This window comes from Rhinatrema bivittatum, chromosome 1 (assembly GCF_901001135.1).
Source record: "Rhinatrema bivittatum chromosome 1, aRhiBiv1.1, whole genome shotgun sequence".
NCBI lineage: Eukaryota > Metazoa > Chordata > Amphibia > Gymnophiona > Rhinatrematidae > Rhinatrema > Rhinatrema bivittatum.
The window spans coordinates 628806048-628827669 of NC_042615.1; the positions used below are offsets into that span (position 1 = coordinate 628806048).

The following is a 21622-nucleotide window of genomic DNA, read 5'->3' on the forward strand; positions in this document are numbered from 1 at the left end:
AACAAGGTATTAAAAGGGGGTGGGAGATAACATGGGAAAGTTTGCATTAAATTATATTATAGCAACGTTTGCAATTATATACATATGTACAATGGAAAATAAAGACTAAGAAGTGCAGGCAGGCTAGTGAGGGAGAAAGGGGAGGAGGAGAGAGGAGAGCTGAGAAGGAGGGAGGAGCGGGGGAAAGAGGTAGGAGGGGAAAGAGGGAGGGGAGAGAGGGAGAGAGGGACAGTGAAGGGGAAAGTAGAGGGGAGAGTGGAAGGTGGATATAATGGATAGGAAGAGTGAAAAATTAGGTGTATGCTTTAGCAAAGAGCCAGGTCTTGTTGCCAGAGGATGTGGTTAGGGCAGTTAGTATAGCTGTGTTTAAAAAAGGATTGGCTAAGTTCTTGGAGGAGAAGTCCATTACCTGCTATTAAGCTCACTTAGAGAATAGCCACTGCCATTAGCAATGGTAACATGGAATAGACTTAGTTTTTGGGTACTTGCCAGGTTCTTATGGCCTGGATTGGCCACTGTTGGAAACAGGATGCTGGGCTTGATGGACCCTTGGTCTGACCCAGTATGGCATTTTCTTATGTTCTTATGTTCCATGAGAATCTGGCATTAATTACACTCATACCTAAGACAAGCAAGGATCCCCTTTTACCAGAGTCCTATCGCTCAATATCCCTCTTAAATCTGGACCACAAACTTCTGGCTAAAATACTGGCTGATCACCTAGCCCCAATTATACCGACTATTGTTGGCGATCACCAAGTACGGTTTGTAAGCAGCCGCTATGCTTTAGAAAATATTAGGCTGGGGCTGACAGCCATGACGATGTGTCGCCAAATGAACATTCCTTATCTAGTTATCAGGAGAAGTCCATTACCTGCTATTAAGTTAACTTAGAGAATAGCCACTGCCATTAGCAATGGTAAGATGGAATAGACTTAGTTTTTGGGTACTTGCCAGGTTCTTATGGCCTGGATTGGCCACTGTTGGAAACAGGATGCTGGGCTTGATGGACCCTTGGTCTGACCCAGTATGGCATTTTCTTATGTTCTTATGCTGCAGAACCAAAATGAGAACAAAAACTTACAGAAATACTCAAAAAACCTACCTAATGAACTCTACCAAGTAACCAAGCCGCGGGACCCTGTGGTGAATGACCCTGTTGACCAGATAAATACTGAAAGCATACGAGCAGGAGTAAGACAAAAAAACATGACCTGAGGGATCCATGGAAAAAGAGAGATGGAAAGGGTCCTCGCATGCCACAAGGCATAATGGCATGTGTGGGCATGCTCACTGAGGCAGAGTCAAAGTTCTAGAAACTTTGACATAAGTTTTCTGGACTCTGCTCCATCAGTGCAGAGGACTGCCATCCTACTTGTCCTTGGATAAACATATTCCCAAAACCAATATTTGTTTATTAAATTTTATATTCCACCTTTACCTAAGGTAAGGCACAATGCAGATTACATAAAAATGATGGAAGACCCATAATACAAATATAGTGACTGATAGATTTATCAATTGCTAAACCAAAAATAAAATGTTTTTTATTACTTTTGTCTAGGCATTTTTTTTTTATTAATCTTGATGGTTCTGGTCTTTTTCCTAGCATGTTTTATGTTATATAGAGCACTTATGTCATCAGTTTGTCTGTCTGCGATACATACATCATAAATGGGGACACAACTATCACATAAGCTCAACAGGTATGGGTTGGTGTGGGAGCTCCAACACCCTCCACCAAGACATTGTTAGCAAATGCTAACAAACACCTGGGGATCAATGAAATATGGGCATGCTAAAAAATATGGGCATGCTAAAAATGGGCATTCATATTGAACGCCCATTTTCCTAACACGTGCCCATCTACCTCTCCTGAGCGTGTGATGCAATAGGGGAATGAGCTTCCGCGTTAAAAAGGAGGTGCCCGGGAGAAATGGCTAAGTACAAGTTAGGAAATGGACACTCAATACAAGCATCTGTTTTCTCCCACTACCAGCACAACATACATGCACAATATACATAGCCTGGACTGTGTATATTGTGCGCCCTGAAAATTTTTTTTTCCTGGTCAAGCCTTTTTTTTTTTGTCTTCATACATCTTTCTGTGGCTCCTCCTCCTTAGTATCACGATGATACTTTGTAGGAGGAAGCACAGAAAGCATATTTTTTGTTTTTTTGTTGAGCTCTTAGGTGTGGAATGACTAAATTTTCCATGTTAAACAGGGCAAGCTAGGCACGCAGTCATTTTTTGCATCACATGGTATTGGCTAATAGCCTCATCTACATGAATTTACATGTAATGAGTGCTATTAGCTACACGCTTAATTGGATGCACATTTTGGACGCACTAATCTCGTTATTGCATTGGGCATTAGTTTAGCAAGTCCAAGACACACGTCCAATAGAGTTAACCTGTGCGCTGGCCTGAGCACCCGATATTTCATTGGCCAGTTGGAGCAACGAAATACTAACACCAACCCAGATCAACTGTAACACACTGAAAGCTCTTCTAACACTGACACTAACACTCATAAAACTTTTTTCATAAAATGCTCTTTTAATTTGCCACATAATGATACTTGTTTTTGCTCTCCGCTTGTCAGTCTTCTCTTTATTGCTTTTTACAGTCTCCTTTCCATTTTTTTGTTTCTTCACTCTCCTATTTTCTTCATTTCCTCCCATACACCTTGGATAAAATGGTTTGGCTGTCATGTTAGTTCACGTGAATGTACAGAAATAAAGGTTACCCAACATATATATGTATATAAGGTAATACCTTTTTATTGGCCTAACTTCATGCATCTTTTGACCTCCTGTACATTTATCTTTAATATCATTCCCTTTCATCTGATTTTCTCCATTTCTCTCTTCTCTGCCTCCTTATCCAGTCACAGATAGACTTAACCCATTCTCTCCCTATTCTCTCTATCTAATCTCTTTATCTCTGTAACATCCCCTTCACCATTCTTCAACTATCTAGTTCTCTTTTCTTCCACCTCTCTACTCCCCTCCTTTTTCTCATCCTCAAGCTGACACTTTCTCCATCCCAACCACCTCCTCTCACTTCTCTCACTCGTTCAGGCTCATCCCCTTACAATAATCCTTCAGCCTCTCCCATCTTTCTACTCACCCCCTCACACTCTCCTCTCTCTTCTTCCTTGCTATCTTTCATATTGTTTATTGTCTTGCAGCCTCCCTCATCCCACCTCTGACTCTTACCCCACTGTTGTTCCACATGGGTGGAAATATATTTACAAAACTTAAGTGCCAGAGAATTTATTTCCTTAGTTTTTTCACTTTATTGATTTTTCTTGTTTTGTTTTCATGGCTCTTATTTTAATGTCTTCTTAATTATTTTAGTTTTTGCTAGTTTTTCTTTATTGTGCTCTCTCCTCCCACTTTTCCTTCCTTCCAGGCACTATTCCCATCACTCCTTGCTTTATCCACTCTCCCCCCCTCATCTTCCTCCAGGTATTCTCCCCTCCCATCTTTTTCCTTACTCCCTCCTGCCAGGCACTCCTCTCTGACCCCGATTACCTCCATCCATACACTTCCTTTCCTCTCTTACCAGATTTAGTAGAAAGCATTAAGGCAGGAACCAAGGGGAGCTTAGCTGGAGTCTGTCAGCAGGGCCAGTGCTTTTATTTATGTATTCACTTCTTGATTTAGGCTTTGGGATTGGGAGAAGCAGCTTCTCATGCCAGGTCCCAGACCTGACATCAGTGGCTGCTTCTTAGAACACGTCCTGCCTACAGTACAGATGAGGCAACAACTTCTTAGACTGGACCCCTCACTTGACATTTGCAGTTTTCTATGCCCTGTTCTGGTGGCAGGCACTAGCTGCTGAATTTTTTTCCCAGCCCTATCTCTCCTAGACCTCAGTCTCCCTCTTGTCACCTCTAGTAGCTTCCTCTCTCTGACTTTCGCAGTCACCCTTCCTCCTTCCCTAGCTTCCCATTTCCAACCACTGTGCCACTGTGATAGCCCCATGCCCAACATTGTAATTTTAACTTGGAGTTAGAGCCATCTACGTCACTGTTCCAGGGCTCCGCTACGGTTGATTTGGCCGGGGCCCTACACCGTCTATCCCTCCACTCTCTCCGTAGGCAACCCTACCCCAGACCTTAGCTAAATTTTCCTTCCACTCCCAGCTCCTTCCGTAACACTCACCCTCTCTTCTGACTAAAATCCCTACCTTCTGTCTCCACATCCTCGCTCGCCCACTGCCCATCCCTCATTCCCGGCCTCATCCTCCCCGCTGCACGGTGAGCGCACACGCATCACCTTCTCCCCCCCCCCCGGGGTTTCCGTCCTAAAGCTAAGGCAAAGCGCGGAGGGAGGCTGGGAGATAACCGGGGCAGTCCCGGGCGCCCTCTCTCGCTCCGAGGCCCGGCTTCCTCCTTCGCCTCCGCCACTTCCTGTGTGAAGCGGAAGCCCGCTCGCCGCTCAGCAGCAGCAGGAGGAGGAGGAGGGGCCGCAAGCTGAGACCGGGCAGCGGCGGAGCGAGAGTCTCTGCCGTGCGCTAAAGCGCAGGGAGCCAGCACTAAAGCCCCGGGCTGTGCAGGCAGGCAGGCCGGGCGGCCGGTCAGGCCCTGTCACCCCCCCCCCCCTCCCCCGGCAGGCATGGTGTGCAAGCGCAAGTGCGGCGGGCTGCAGCCCTGCGCCCCCTGGAAACAGCCCCGCTGCGCGCCCGCCGGCCCCGGGGACCCGAGCGCCCAACACCCCGGCAGCGGCGAGGACACCAGGGACCCCGGCGCCCAGCAGCCCGGCACCAGCCGAGAGCCCGCCACCCAGCAGCCCGGCACCGCCAGCAGCAGCAAGGACCTCGGCGGGCAGCAGCAGTATCTCCGCCCGCCCGCGCCCCCTGCTCAGCCCGAGAGCGGCGATCCCGAGGAGCCGGGCATCGACTGTAAGGAGCCGCCGCCGGGTGACAGCCTGCACATCCACCAGCTCCCGCCCTCCATACTGCTCAAGGTGAGTCCCCCACCACCGGCACGAAGAGGGAGACCTCCCGGTATTCAGGGGGGGCAGAGAGAAAGAGAGGACAGTGCGCCGGTGCCCACCTTCTGCCTCCCACGTGGCCGGGCGGGGGGGGGGGCGACTCGGCACACGATGACAGGCTGAACGCAAACTCTGGGGCGCGGGAGCTTGGGTTTAAATTCCCACTTTCTTATGCCGCCGCTGATCGATCCTATAAAGCGCTTGCCATCAGTTATGGAGCCGCACGGTATTTAAAAGAAAAATACTCCCACCCCAGGAACCGTGCATTTAATTTACTATTTGGTTACTTTCCTTGTACGCCTAGAACTAGTTAAAAGGCAGTAGCAAATTGCAGGTGATACGTTTGTATTGGCCATCCATAATACAGTGACCCGCGGATAAAGATGAATGAACAGATCATATTCTGTAATATTACTGAGTATATAGAATAAACACTGCTATTCTGTTGTAAATGACAATATTTAGTTTTGGAGATTTTCAGTTTGCTTTCTTGAAGTGTTCCCGAGTTCTGGGAGCCTCTTCTCAAATGACCTCACATGCGTGGGACTAAAAGTACCAAGTCATTTTCCCGTAGTCACGAACTGGGAGAAAAGTCCTAGTAGTACATCTGGCCCATGGAATGGAATTTGGTTTATTTATGCAGTGTGTGAGCTTAGCCAGTATGAGGCCCAATGAGCAAGTGGTTCTGTTTAGTGAACAGGGATGGAGGGGGCGTGAAAGCTGCTTAGATTATTACAACATGCCATTGAAAAGTTGAATTATGATAATGCGTATTATTACGTTTTGAGAAGTGTACATTTGACATACCACATAGTATTCAGAGGAAACATCTTTCCTTTAAGTCTTTTACCTTGCATATTAAGATCTCAAAAGTTGATATTGTATGTAGTAATGTTTCATGCATCAAATGGAAATTTCGTCTTTACTTCTAAAATTGTAACCTGCATTTTTTTTTTTTTTTTGCTTTTGGGAAAGCTTTTATTTGAAATGCATTGTAAATGATGTTTAACACTTTTTTCACCCTGCAGTTTGCTCTTCTTCCTTTTGGACTTTTAGGAGCTTTCATGCACAACTATCCAACAGTCCTCTGGTGGTGGTCATGCACCATAGCTCTTTCCAGACCCTTGCAATCATAGACTCTAAATCTGGTCATCAGGCATTGCTCTCCTGCATTGACCAGGACTTCCTTCTTCTCCAGGGCCTTAGAATGCTGTGTCCTTAGCCTCCCCACCCCATACTGACCTGGGGAGTAAATGGCCTGAACCAGGAATCAAAACCAGGTCTTTCCATGTACACTTGAGAGCACAGGAGTGGCCGTTTAAAATTGGTGCATGGCCACACACTTGTTGGTGGTGATATCTGTAACTGGCAAAGGTGACCTATAGAGGAGCTGCTCTTGAAAATCCTCTGTTCTGCAAAAATTTCAGTGGCATAAATAGCAAAATATCTGGAAATATCCCTCAAGATGCATTTTTCCCCCTCTGTCTACAAAAGTAATGGTGCTGGATATTCAGTTGTCTGCCATGAAAATTTACTCATCTGCCTAACTTTTTACACCTCTCAATTACATACTTGTTTTAGTTTTCTTTTTTTTTTTTATTGTACTGCACAACCAAAATTGTGGTGAATCTGATTAGCTTTGTGTTTACTTTAGATGAGAAAAATATTATTTATGTAATGGTAAAACTATAAAAACACAAGTGTATCTATGCAAATGTTAACAATTTTGTTCCACGTGGGCCGTGTGGGTGCTCTAGCTTTTCTCAGCTGTGGGTCTGCTGAAGTTTAAATGATTTATTGAAAACATTTCTCCTGGTGCACATAATCCACAGTTCTAGGTGGAGTAAAAAAAAAAAAAAAACCATGCCCATAAAGAAGTAAAACTGCAAAAGAAGATCAAAAGGGTTAAAACCAGTAAAAATCTGTACAGAGTATAGACAGAATTGTCATACTTTATAAATATATACATCCAAGCATTTTTTTAATGCCACACCTCATCCAGTGTGTAAGCTACCATCATTAAAAATGTGTAAATACAGTCCTGAAATGGTTGCAAGTGACCTAATAACTTCAGCTTCTAAGTTCCATCAATCATCTCTTCCAAATGCTTTCCTTAAAAAAATAAATAAAAATTGGGGCTTTAAGTACTGCATTTTCTTTCCTTTAAAGTTAAGGGGGTCAACCTACTGAAGTGCATTAACGCTATTTCAAGCATTAACTTGCTTACATTCGGTTTATGTGCATTAATGGTGCTTTTAACATGCCCAAATTAACCTGCACTGGTTGTAACATGAAATCTATGCCAATGAGATACGAAGGAGCCGATGTAATAAGGTGCGCTGAAGCTGCCATGGTTTTGTGCACGTTTGCACGTGCAAAGCCCTATATGGGGATGTAATAAGGGTTTTGTGCGTGGGGAAAAAAGCACGTACAAACTCGCTTACAGACCCACGGTTTTTCCTGCATGAATGCATGCTAATGGCATGCAAAGGAGGCGATTAGCTAATCATAAGCAATTCACGGAGCCGCGCTAATGCGGGTTTTTTACCGCAACAGTCAGGGCACGAGTTAAGTGTTAGCGCTGACTCAGGGGGACGCCCATGTTGGCGTCTGAGCATCCTGAAAATTACCTAGCTGAGCGCCTATCTCTGCGTCCAAGTGGCCAGCTTAGCCTGATCTTATAGATTTGTGACCAACTAAGCACCTAGCTCAGCGCCTGAGCAACAAGAGAAGCTAGGTGCCTTTCTTGGGCGCCTGATCGTACAGATTTGCAAGCAACTAAGAGCCTAGCTCAGTGCCTGAAAAGCAAGGTAAGCTAGGTACCTTTCTGAGCGCCTTATCGTATAGATTTTTCTGCCATGAACAGAACACGAGCGGACTGATAAGCACCTAGCTTAGCACCTATCTCGGCGTCCGAGCGGCCAACTTACAGGTCAATACAGTAAGGAGCGGTAGGGAGAGCTGCGTTAGTGCCGGGCGCACCCGCGGTTGCCGCACGCACAGTCCAGCTCACCTACCGCTCGATCCTGTATGTAAATAGCTTGCAAATGCAAGCTGCGTCTAAGAAGCGTCTGTGAAGCGTTAGGCCCACGCAACCCATTTTACTGTATAGAGCACTATACAGCGCCTATACAGTAACCTGGGTGCGCGGGCCTAACGCTTCACGGACACGCTGGTATCTGTCATTTCAAATGTCATTTGAAATGACAGGTACCAGGAAGTGGACGGTTCTCCTACGCTCACCTGCCCTGGCTGCGTCAATGGATGCTGGTCTCCGGGGCAGCCCCAGTCCTCTCCCCCCCCCTCCTCCTGAAGCAATGGAAGCGGAAAAAAATCTAAAAATCGAAAAGCACAAAAAAAAAAAAAAAAAAGTAGCAACGAAGTGGGCGGTCGGGATGTCCAGTCCTCTCTCCCCTCCTCCCGAAGCAAGGCTGCTTTACTTTACTGGATTGACCTGAAACGCTTTGAAGCTTTCCCGTATTTTTTCTTCCCTTCCCTCCACTTTCTTCCAGCACTTTGCCTGTTTTCTTTTGAAGGACTCTCGTTTTCACTACTTCAATTCCCTGCTCCCCCCAGCAGCTAAGGCCTCCTCCCTCCTCAGTCCCATGTGTAAAGCAACGACTAACTTTTTTTTTCGCAGCCACTCGAGATTGCCAGTCCTCTCTCCCCTCCTCCCGGAGCAAAGCGCGAAAAGCAGCCTTGCTCCGGGAGGAGGGGAGACAGGACTGGCAGTGTAAAGCAACGACTTACTTTTTCGCAGCCCTCCTCCGAAGATGGACATCGGCTCCCCTGCCTCCCGGAGGCGAAGATGGATGCCTGCACGGGCGAAAGCGGCCCCTGTGCATGCAATTGGGCCGCTCAAGATGTGACGTCACATGCCGTGACGCCAAACGTCGTGACATCACGCCTTGAGCGGCCCAATTGCACGCACAGGGGCCGCTTTCGCCCGTGCAGGCATCCATCTTCGCCTCCGGGAGGCAGGGGAGCCGATGTCCATCTTCGGAGGAGGGCTGCGAAAAAGTAAGTCGTTGCTTTACACTGCCAGTCCTGTCTCCCCTCCTCCCAAAGCAAGGCTGCTTTTCGCGCTTTGCTCCGGGAGGAGGGGAGAGAGGACTGGCAATCTCGAGCGGCTGCGAAAAAAAAAGTTAGTCGTTGCTTTACACATGAGACTGTGAGGCGGGAGGAGGCCTTAGCTGCTGGGGGGAGCAGGGAATTGAAGTGAAAACGAGAGTCCTTCAAAAGAAAACAGGCAAAGTGCTGAAAGAAAGTGGAGGGAGGGGAAGAAAAAATACGGGAAAGCTTTAAAGCGTGTCAGGTCATTCCAATAAAGTAAAGCAGCCTTTCTTCGGGAGGAGGGGAGAGAGGACTGGCCATCCTGATGCCCACTTCGTTGCTACTTTTTTTTTTTGCGCTTTTCGCTTTTTTTCGCTTTTGTTGCTTCGGGAGGAGAGGAGAGGACTGGGGCTGCCCCGGAGACCGGCACCCATGGACGCTGCCAGGGCAGGAGAGCGGGGGCTGGGGGAAAGTTTGCCGCCTACCCTTACTCCTGCCTCTAATGCAGGGGTAAGGGTAGGCGGTAAGTTAGCAGGTTAAATGCGCAGCAAAACGGCAGGGTAAAAAAGCAATAGTCGGGGCGCGCGTTACTGGATGGTAGGGAATAGCTAATTCGATCGTTTACATGTAATATACATGCCGCGTGCGGAAGGGGTTGCCCGGGGATTTTAGGACGCGGTAAGAGTAGGTTAAAGGGGATTGTGGATCGCAGGAAGGGCTAACTCGGCTGGAAAGTGAGTAGAAAGCGGGTTAGGAGCGGGGTAAACGCGGCCGCACTTTACTGGATTGACCTGTCAGGTAGGCGCTTCCCTGGGCGGACAGATACACGGCCAGAAGAGCAGCAAGATTGTTAATTAACTCACATCCAAACTGAGCACCTATTTCACTGCTATGCCAATGTGAATTAGCATGCAAAAATATTTGCCATGTTTTCTGCAGCACAGTTATTTGATATATTAAAAATATTTTCCAGGGTCATACTTTCAGGGAGACCCATTCGCTTGCTCGCTTTTATGAGCGGCTTACTATGGGTTTTGAGCGTGGATGCGGCTGCTTATTACAGAGGTCCTTACCGCGCTTAAGTATGTGCATTTCCCTTATGTGCGTGGATTTCTATGTGCAAATCGTTTGCATAATTTGTTTTTTACGTCCCATGGAAGTGGTAGCTTCAGCCGCGTGTGGTGACCAAACTCGCGCTCATAACTAGCACCTGTTTTGCTACTGCTCTTATTACATTGGCCCCAAACCAGGTAAAATAGTTCATTATCCATTAGCACATTAAAAAAGTACATGTGGAATCTGCTTCGCATACACATTAATGCAGAAAGCTTATCCACATCTTAGGGAGGAGGAGTTAAGATTTTGTGATAACATCCATATGTAAAGTATATGCGTACTTTGCTGTCTGCCTCGTTTGCATGTCATTAACATAGGCCATTAGTACATGCAATGAAGACTTTGTTTACGTTAACAACTAATCTTAGTACACTTCAGTACATTAGCCTCTAAATTTGCTCATGTGGTTGATGCAGCAACAGTTAAACACTCTGTACATCTTTTTGTTTTATATTTCTTACTGAATGTGGTGCTTTTGAAGATTGCTAGACTGACAGTTCTGGAAACTCATGTCTTCCATTTTTCCACAGAAGAGGGAGAGCATGGGAAGCATCGGTGCTCGTTTCTCCTCGTTGTTTTGCAGAGACCACTTCCAAGGGTGAAGACGGTTGGTAGCTCACTGAGTGCATCTTTGGCCCCTCTGCTGAGGTTGTCAGCAGTGGTGCTAATTAATGCCAAAGTATGAGATTTTTAATTTTAATAATGTGAACACATCTGAACAGAACTACCACCACCACCGACTCTTTTAATAAAGCTCTCCAAACTGTGTTCGGATGGCCATGATTTTTGGTCCCGACCAGTCTAAGCAGAACGTGAACCAGTGAAGTAAAGGTGAAAACTATTCCTTCATCAGAAATATCATACCTATATCCAGCACTGCATTTTGTGGGTCTACATTCCAGCTTAGCTAGAAGTTCCCAGTATTTTTTCTGGTGCCTAAAGGAGTAATTTGACTTGTATAATTACTAAAGCATTAGTGCTGTCAACACTGTTAATGTTTGTTGATCACATAGTTTTTAATAAATTAAGAGGTTGATGTTCATTGCCATTTATCCAGCAAAGTTCATACTTAGCAGGACAAATGGCAGGTGTGACGGTTGTTGTCCATGAATTGCCCCAGAAATGAGCAGTCTTATGCCGGATGAGTCAAATCGAGGCCACCAACAGCAGAGGGACCTTTGCCCAGGCCAACTATCTTCCCTTTGGGTTGAGCCCACTGGTGCTGGTGGCCAGCGAAGCATACGAAATGATGAACGTGTGTGTGTGTGGGGAGACTATGACACAAATAAAGAATGGGAAACGGATACAAACCAGAGATCCAGGAACCCAGAAGGAGCATGAGCAGGAGTGTAGAATGTGGAATCCAAAAATGAGGAGGTCTTCCAATTGCAGGAATGGAGCCAGAGTACAGGGACTGGAGGTAGGACCAATCTCTGGCAACTGACTGAATCTGCTTTAGTGTAAATACAAGTCCAAACTTAGCTGGGATATTCAGCGGTGTAGCCGCATGACTGAATATATACAGCTACTTTAATTTTATTCAGCTAACTTTAGGGCAGCTCTGTAGAATGGCTAGGTTAGCCAGCTAACTTCGAATATCAGAATTAGCCAGAGGGAAGAGAGGGGCACTGAATTGGAGGACTGGGCAGGTAGTCCAAAACAGCTCACAGCGCTACCTGCAATCTCCAGGGGCATCCAGCAATGATCCTTGCTACAGGATTTGAAAATTCTCACTGGCTGGACTGGTCCTGCATACGAGATTTGTGACTAAAATGAGAAACTTGGGAGTTGGTGCCAAGGCGGTGGAGTGGATTACAAACTGGTAGACTGACAGGAGACAGCGGGTAATGGTAAATGGAACCTACTTTGAAGAGAAAACTGTATTAAATGGTAACCCCATTAGGACTGGGATCGGCTCTGTTCATTATCTTTGTGAGCAACATTGTGGAAAGGATAGATGAAAGAATATAGAGATTGAAAAGTGATTTAAGAAAGTTGGAAGAGTGGTTGAAGATTTGGCAGCTGAGATTCAATGCCAAGAAGTGCAGAATCATGCATCTGGGGTGTGATAATACAAAAGAACTGTATGTGATGGGCGGTGAAAGACTGATGTGCATAGATCAAGAGAAGGATCTTTGGGTGATAGTGTCTGGCGATCTGAAAGTGGCGAAGCAATGTGACCAGGTGATAGCTAAAGCCAGAAGAATGCTGGGCTGCACAGAGAGAGGAATAACCAGTAAGATAAAGGAGGTGCATGGGGGTAACTTGCTGGTACAGTGTTTACTACACTTAAGTCTTGATACTTTTGATGCAACTGCAACATTGCTCTCCACTTCAGAGGCAGGGGAAAAGGGGAGTTGGATTCAGACAACAGCAAATGAGGGCCCTGACTTTTATGGTCTGGGGGAACTAATAAGCATGGGGTAACCTGCACGGATCAAGGGATTAATCCCCTTCACCATTAATCCTTAATGTTATTGACACAACTACAACATCACTCTCCGCTTTGATGATGGTGGAGGCAAAGTGGATGAGTAATTTGATTCAGATGACCACCAACACGGGCCCTGACTTCTACGGTCTGGGGTACTGATAATCAGAGATAAGTGGAAAAAGTACAGGACTGCTTCTAAGGCCAAGTCCACAAGCAAAACACATCAGCACTGTGAATTTTCAAGAGGCTCACTGAATAACTGCACGGAGCAGAAGTTACTACTCTTAAGAGAAACATGGGGTAATCTGCATGGCGTGGCAGATATTACCATAAGAAACTTGCTGGACAGACTGGATGGACCATTTTGCCTTTTCCTGCTGTCACTGCTATGTAACTATGTTACTAAAAATAAATTATGTGCTTTTCCAGTGAACAGCTCCTGTATGGTCTGTGCACTATTCGCAGAGCCGAGGGAAGAAGAAGGATGAAGATTTAGCTATTTTTAAGCTCTTTAAAGCTAAGCTTTCTTCTCGTCTGATAAGTGGGTTTTTGAATTCTGAACTATAACTTTTAAAGTTGTGGAACTGAATAATTTAATTTTATTATAGATGTTTTAAATTGGATGCTGGGCAGGAGTCAAGATCCTCTCTGGTTATTCAGTATAAACATGGTTGAAGCAATAGTCTGAGCTGACATAAATGTGCTCTAAAAATTAAGTGGTCGAAGACACAGCATAGAACTTGTTATGCATTAGTCTTTGAGAGCCTGATAGTGTGAGCTTTTTCTTATTGGTGCAGAATGAGAAAATGCTGGTAAATTAGGCCCACTTATTGTGTGAATACAGTGACTGTTGCATTTATTCAGCTGTGTGGACCCAGCTCTTGTATGTGTGTGTTTGTGCCATAACAGGACATCCAAGGCAGAAAGCCTTGTCAGCCTTGGTTACAGTTTTTGTTCCTCCAAGAACAATATTTATGGGGACAAGGTATTAGTAGACCAGTGAGCAAAGTGCAAACATATAATTAAGGATTTTCATTTTTTTGTTTTTAATTTTTCCTGTGAATTTCTCAGTGATTAAATGGAAGAAAATCAGTAGAAAAAGATGTTTTTCATGACTGATTTTTCCTACATCTTTGTTATAAATTTCGAGAAATTCCCAGGAAAAATAAAATTAAAACTAAAAACAAAGATCCCTATATATAATTTGGACAACCTTAAAAGGAGAAATTGTTAGATTAGAACTCTAATTTATCATGAAAACTTGTGCTGTCTCCCTAGAGGCACCTCTGGTTCCTGTGGAGCATGTTGGGGTGCAGAGCACTTCTGCAGTAGCTCTGCAATAATATGCTTTCCTGGCAATGTTTGGGCAGCCAAATGTGAGCCCTCCAGCAGCAAGCTCTAAAGTCAGAGAAGAATTTATTATTTTTTTAACATTTTCAATTTTTATAAATTATGAAATATAGCATCATTTTATTTTCTTGTTAAGGGACTAGAAAATTACTTTGTTTGAAAGTGATAATTTCCTTCTAAGCATATACAGAACTATGCATATTTGGAGAACATTTCAGCCTCAGTTTTTGAGTTGGCATAGATCAGGGGTGGCTCCGTGTTCGAGAGCCACAAGCAGGCCTGGTTTTCAGGATATCCATAATGAATATGCATGAGAGAGATTGGCTTGCAATGCCTCAAATGAAGGCAGATCTATCTCATGCCTATTTATTGTGGATATCCTGAAAACTAGGCCTAATGGGGTGGCCCTTGAGGACCAGAGTTGGTCATCCCTGGCATAGATTATTCTAGAACTGTGCATACAAAATATTATACTATTAAGTAGGTTGAGCCTGTGGCATAATTGACTCAGTTGAAAGTTGATTGCAGTTGACTGGTATTCTTTAAATTTACTGATAAAGTGCTAGCAGTATATATGCTACATAGGAGGCAAGATCACAGGGGAATAAGCAGCTGTAGTTGAATTCCTTTTGGTGAATGAATTTGTTAGCCTCAATTAGTTAGATTTCTAATCTTCCAACTCTCTGCTCAGCAAGTGAACTTCTTCTGTCTCCTCTGTTGCTGTTGGGCTTGCTGTGCTGAAGCATAAGTGGTGGAGTTCTACCTATCTATTTGAGATGATATTGAGACCACTCATCAGTGGTGGCGATGCCATCAGCAAGTGTCAGTATAGCGTGCAAGACACTGGTTTACCTGCCATCTTCCTCTGTTTCTTTGGTGTCTCCTTTATTGAAAATGCCATTCTTGGACCCACTTTTTTCCCCAAAGAATACTTCAGTGTCCTGCATAAAGGAAGTCTTCTTGGACTTTGGTTTCCCAAAAAGTCTGGAGACATCTGTGGCAAAGATTGGAGAAGGCATTGAAGACAGTATTGTTGATCCCAGTAAAAATTCCTCTGATAAACTGTTTGCAGATTTGGAATTTGCTAATTTTATTTCTATCTCAAAGGTTCCAAATGAAATCACCTTGGGTGTGTTATGTTATGCTGAAATGGATATTAAAAGGCTTTAGCTATTTTTGCATCCACCTCAAAGCAAGTAAATAGTGAATTGGCAAGTGTAATGGGTATTATGTTCTCCTGGTCGATAAAAGGAGGCTGGCTGTAAGGAAGACCTGGAAAGGAGATACATAAGTAACAGAATCCAGAATAGGAGTCAAGTCCCAGAAGACACAGGGTTTCTGGAGGGGGAGGAGCTACCCAGGCTTTACCTTATCAAGGGGACGAGAGAGCCCAGGTGTGGTGGGCTTAAAGGCTGAGTGCTTGTTTAGAAGGAGAGGCAGAACAGGAACGAGTTGTACTAGCACAGAGGAAGAGATGGAGGTGTTGAGCAGCCCTGAGGACGAGCTTGAACCAGTGGATCTGGGAAAAGAGAGGTGGAGTCCTCCTCCAGAAGAGGATACACTTAGGGAGTCTGCAGGTCAGGAGCTTTAAGTGAACACTGCCGTGGATGGATGCAGTTGCAGCCATAACGAAAGGGGAAGCACAAACCCCAGCTTGCAAACTATGATGGGAGGTGGCTGTAAGGCCTGGTTTCCCTAGAACTAGGCCCATAGAGCACAAGCCAAGCCTAGGCTGTGAAGGAAACAGCATGCAGGAGAATTAAGAAAAGAGTTGCTTTTATTACTGTATGATTTTGGGACTGATGATGTTTGCTAAAGTAAGGCTGTAGAGACTTTAAACTTCCAGGACAACCTGGGATTATGTTTGTTGGTTTAAGTCCAGCTCATCAACTGGGCTGAGAGAACTTTGATCCGTAGCTGTAACCCCCTGGAATGAACAGGGTAAAGTGGGCAATAGAGACTGGAATACCTGGCCTGGGGAGTCTTCAAGGGAGGAACTGGAGGAAAGATGTAGGGAGGAGTCAGGCAGTAGGTCTGTGGAGAAACACCCCCAGAGACTTAACCAGTGGTTCAGTTTCTTATTTAACCAGAGAATCCCAGCAGGGTTGGGACTGGGAGAGTGGCCGATGGCACGAATATGTGACACAAGTAAGGTAGATACACAAAGTCTGTTACTCCAGGGATAAGCCAGGAACCCTAAAGAAGAGCGTACAACTGAACCAAACTGTACACAGGTCCAAACAGCAAAAGATAGAAGCTGAGCCTTCTTGAAGGCCCCTACAGGTTTTTTTTTTTGTGAATGCCAGTGAAGAGAAGAAGCTGAAGTTCTCCATATCGATCGATCTGTCTTCACTTTATAATTTCTCTGGTACTGCCAGACACAATTGTTGAGCTTGTTGCCTTGACAAACTTTGTTTCCAGTTATGAGGCCCATTCTTTTTCACAGATGTCTTTCAGCATATTATTCACGTAAGAATCTGCATACACCTATTAACTAAGAAACTATCTATTGGAGGCCCACAAATTCTATGCCAGTGAATTGTGGTAATCTCCAATCAATGTTAATTAACTTTTGGAACATATGCCTAAAGTCTTGCGGAAGAAAAATATTTTGGAAAATTTCTCTCACACATGTGAACTTCACACATGAAACATACAAAACTTTTAATGAAGCTCAAGCTGCAAGACCAAGCTTTGCTCAATCTGCCCTGCTCTATTAACTTTGGAGTATTTGCCTCTCTCATACTTGTACAAGCCTTTGCAAGCCAAGCCAATCTTTGCTTCTGATCCCTGCCTGCACAGCTTTACAGAGCATTGGTAAGCATCCAGTCCATTGCTCCAAACTGTGGTGTTAACCCGTCTTTTCCTTCTGGAGGTCCAGCTGACTGTCCTCCGTGCCACAAGACAGGATTCTGACCAGATCCTTTGAGAGGGAAGACCTGATTGCAGCAGAGAGTGAAAGAGTCTGAGATGGCTTCATGAATTCCTACTCCATTAAGAGTAACTGGATAAATTACCACTTTAAGTGGGATAGCTAATTGGAAATGTGTTTGAACTAGGCACTTCATAGTTCATAACCTTTCTTACAGTGATTTAATTACAAACTTTGGGGGAAAAGAGTGGAGGACTGTATTAACAAAAAACCCCTCCCCAAAAACTGAGAATTTCTTTACTGGCGCATTGAGAATTTAATGTTGAAGCAAAAAATAGAAAATTTGTAAGTTCCATAAAATTTAAAAATCTTACAGCTTTGAAGAATTCTTCCTAAATTAACTGTTGAGCTTGGATTTATATACTGTTGATTTTGATGCCTCGTGGGCTGTCCCCACGGAGCTGCTGCTCTCACCTCTGCAGCCCAGCCGGCCTCAGCTCTCTCCGTCGTGGTGGGACGCTGCCGACTCTTCTCCCGGTGAGAGGCCGCAGGCGCCAGCTTCTGCCTCGCACTGCTCCCCTTGGGCGCGCGAGTGCCCAACGCTGGCCTTCTTAAAGGGACTGTGCTGGGAAAGTCCCACAGCCCCTGCTAATGACATCATAGTGTTGGCCCTATTTAAGGGCAGCTTCCTTAATGCACCCTGCCTCAGCAACAGTTCCAACTACATCCTTTTGCTTCCTGCCTTCCTCTGCCCAGAATGTCCCTGTCCTCATCTGCCCTATCCATCCCTCTTCCTCTCCCTTGGATGGATACCTGGTTTCGACCCTTGCTGGAATGCTGCCTGCCTCTGACCATGGCTTGCCCCTGGTCCATGACTCTAGTCTTCTCCAGAGACTTTTGCTTAAGTCCTGCTGGCCCCGGTACCCAAATGGCTCAACCCGAGGGCAAAAAGGGCTGGTAAAGATGAAGCTCTAGACCGGTCTCTGTTTCATCTGGGTCTGCTTGCTGGTGGTGAGAACCTGCAGGACTCCTCCCAATCTCACCCCAGCCCAAGGGTCCACATACACTTTTGGGTTTTTGGGTACTTGCCAGGTTCTTATGGCCTGGATTGGCCACTGTTGGAAACAGGATGCTGGGCTTGATGGACCCTTGGTCTGACCCAGTATGGCATTTTCTTATACACTGTACTTGATAGAATGCTTGAATATCCCTGTGGAATTGCTGCTGCTATCAAGGTTCTGTTTTCTACCTGTAAAAGCTTGGCCTCCGGAAGAACGCCCATCTATTGATTGATCGGGTAACTCTCTTAATGTGAATTTGAAAGATCCATTCTTTTAGTTTCCTTCATTCTGAGACATTAACAGAGATTTAGTATTAAGACAGGTTCCAGAATTTAGAGGCTTTATCTGCATCTTGTGGGATGCAAGAATGAAGGAAAAAAAAATTCCTGACCCTAAATAATAAGGCAAAAGGAGGTTATCATAGGAGCAGATTTTGTCCTACAGTATCCAGATAGATTTGGGATTAAATTTTATTGAGAGAACCTCTGTGTCACCTGAGGTTATTTGCCCTGAGATTTGTGTTGATGCAGGTCAAGACTTTGACTTAATTGCTCACTCTTGCTTTGTGTTCCTTTTTTGCCTATGTTTTGAAATGATTGCTCTTGGAATATTACAGGCGTAAGAGGGGCTTTTTGGTATGAGATTGAATTTTCATTTTATCCCCCCCCTCATTTTTTTGGGGGATGACATAATTACTTGTATCAAAGCTTATGTTTGAATAAAGTTATCTTTCTCAAATTGTAAAACTGTTTGTAAAAATATATGATGCATAACACACATATTGTTAGCTGTAATGGTTTGTTGCAGTAACTTTAAGAAATCTTGAATATATTGCAGGTCGTTGCTTTTGGCTTGATTTTCATTTTGTTCCCACAGATGTTTTTGATGTTTAGTTTCTTTTTCTCTCTTTCTTTTACAGATATTTTCTAATTTATCTTTGAATGAGCGCCTCCTTTCAGCATCCTTGGTCTGCAAATATTGGCGAGACCTGTGTTTAGATTTCCAGTTTTGGAAGCAGGTGGATCTCAGTTGTCGTCAGCAGGTACTTTTACAGCAGGATTATTCTGTTATCATTGTTAAGTGCTGGTGGGGGCCCAGATAAGAGAGAATTTTGAAAAGCTAAGTCACATATATTAAAAAATAACGAATGCACATTAATAAGAGGTGGACATATATTAATTGAAAAAAAAACATTTTTCCATAGTTACAAGGACCAATGATTATACCTTCTGGACTGTTAACAAATGAGTAACCTGAATATGGATGTTGCTAAGTCCTGTGTATAAAGATCCTTGTGAGGCAGCGTTGACAGAAAGAAATAAGAGACATTTAAAAAAATTTGGTATTCATTTTTGCTTTCTTTCTTCATGGACTACATAGCTTTGTGTAAACTTATAAAATAGTTATAAGACCAGTAAGTAAACACAAATAAGTACTGTTTTTAGGTCACCAATAAAGTTTTTATTCTTATTTTTTTCCTGCATGAGTGTACCTTTTCCAAAGCTTACATCTCTAATACAGCATTGGGTAGAGGCAAGATGCACACCAATAGATAACCTGGAGTAACTTATTGTAGTGAACTTTACATGCTGGGTTTTAGGTGTAGTTTTTCGCCTTACATTTTGTCCTACTTTAAATATATAGCAGCACACCTCATAGTACATCAGTTTTGCTGGAGTGCGGTGCAAAACAGTTCACACTGTCAACTGACAGTGATGTTTTTGACCTGGTAAGACCCGATATTTACAATGGAGAGAAGGCAAATTAATTGCTAATTTAGATTAGTCATCCAATTTTCGTCTGCACCGAAGTGGATATAAAATGCTGGTGCTATTAGTTTGTAAACTAAATGGCTCTTGTATTGCCAAGATTCACAAATGAACTTTTTTGAACTCTCAGCAGAAGTCTTATCAATTTTGAGAACGACTGCATGAACTGCATCTCTGAATAAGCGCCCTATGTCAGTGGGGATAGCGGTTTTGTGATGATGCTTTGTCTTATGAGGAGCAATTTGAGAAATAAACAGAGCGAACAATCAATTTGATCATTAAGGTTATGATTTCAATTATTGCAGGTCACTGATGACTTATTGGAGAAAATTGCATCAAGAAGTCAAAACATAAGTGAAATTAACATTTCTGATTGTCGCAGCGTGTCCGACGCAGGAGTATGCATCCTGGCTGCTAAATGTACTGGCCTCTTAAAGTATACTGCATATCGATGTAAGCAGCTGTCTGACACTTCCATCATTACAATTGCATCCCAATGTCCTCTACTTCATAAAATGCATGTAGGGAACCAGGACAAACTCACTGATGAAGGCCTCAAGCAGGTAATCTTTGGATTATTTCTCTTGATTGAGAATGACTAGTACGGTTTAGTGTTGATGTTTTAAAGTCTTTTCTTTTTTTTTTAATTTTTTTTTAGGCAATTGTGCGTTGGTTTGTGCAAATAAGTAAAAATTAGTCCCTAAAAACTAGTCAGTAGTTAATTTTCATCACTGCATTCTTCCCATCAGAGCATTCTTTCATTTTATTTTCATTTACTATTTCATATAATGTTCTAATTTTAAAAATTGCTGGAGTTAGTTTTACAAATGCATCATGAGTGTAAAATTAGTATGGTTTCACCATCTTTTCCAATGCAGTTAATAGTTCCCTGGTGTGTGGTTTCTTTTTAAATTTAATTTCAAGTTAAGTAATACATGTAGCACAGTCCAAATGTATTCCACACATTAAGAAAGGTGGAAAGAAGGCAAAACGATTACCGGCATGGTTAAAAGGGGAGGTAAAAGAAGCAATTTTAGCCAAAAGATCTTAATTCAAAAATTGGAAGAAGGATCCATCAGAAGAAAATAGGATAATGCATAAGCATTGGCAAGTTAAACGTAGGACATTGATAAGGCAGGCTAAGAGAGAATTTGAAAAGAAGTTGGCCAAAAACTCACAGTAAAAACTTTTAAAAATATATCCAAAGCAGAAAGCCTGTGAGGGAGTCAGTTGGACCGTTAGATGATCAAGGGGTTAAAGGGGCACTTAGAGAAGATAAGGCCATTGTGGAAAGATTAAATGATTTCTTTGCTTCGGTGTTTACTGAAGAGGATGTTGGGGAGGTACCCGTACTGGAGAAGGTTTTCATGGGTAATGATTCAGATGGACTGAACCAAATCACTGTGAACCTAGAAGATGTGGTAGACCTGATTGACAAACTGAAGAGTAGAAAATCACCTAGACTGGATGGTATACACCCCAGAGTGCTGAAGGAACTAAGAAATGAAATTTCAGACCTATTAGTAAAAATTTGTAACCTATCATTAAAATCATCCATTGTACCTGAAGACTGGAGGATAGCTAATGTAACCCCAATTTTTAAAAAGGGCTCCAGGGGCGATCCTGGAAACTACAGACCGGTTAGCCTGACTTCAGTGCCAGGAAAAATAGTGGAAAGTGTTCTAAACATCAAAATCACAGAACATATAGAAAGACATGGTTTAATGGAACAAAGTCAACATGGCTTTACCCAAGGCAAGTCTTGCCTCACAAATCTGCTTCACTTTTTTGAAGGAGTTAATAAACGTGTGGATAAAGGTGAACCGGTAGATATAGTATACTTGGATTTTCAGAAGGCGTTTGACAAAGTTTCTAATGAGAGGTTTCTAGGAAAAGTAAAAAGTCATGGGATAAGTGGCGATGTCCTTTCGTGGATTGCAAACTGGCTAAAAGACAGGAAACA

At 43.7% G+C, this 21622-nt stretch overlaps 1 protein-coding gene across 1 annotated transcript in view; it reads left to right on the forward strand.

The window, feature by feature from the left end:
- Positions 1 to 4123: 4123 nt before the first annotated feature.
- FBXL17 (F-box and leucine rich repeat protein 17) overlaps positions 4124 to 21622 on the forward strand; it is a 1080613-nt gene continuing 1063114 nt past the window's right edge. Inside the window, exons 1-3 of the mRNA XM_029572164.1 lie at positions 4124 to 4977; positions 18810 to 18932; positions 19965 to 20222. Of these exons, the coding sequence (XP_029428024.1) occupies positions 4627 to 4977; positions 18810 to 18932; positions 19965 to 20222 (732 nt within the window). The 5' untranslated portion in view covers positions 4124 to 4626. The remainder of the gene's footprint in view (positions 4978 to 18809; positions 18933 to 19964; positions 20223 to 21622) is intronic.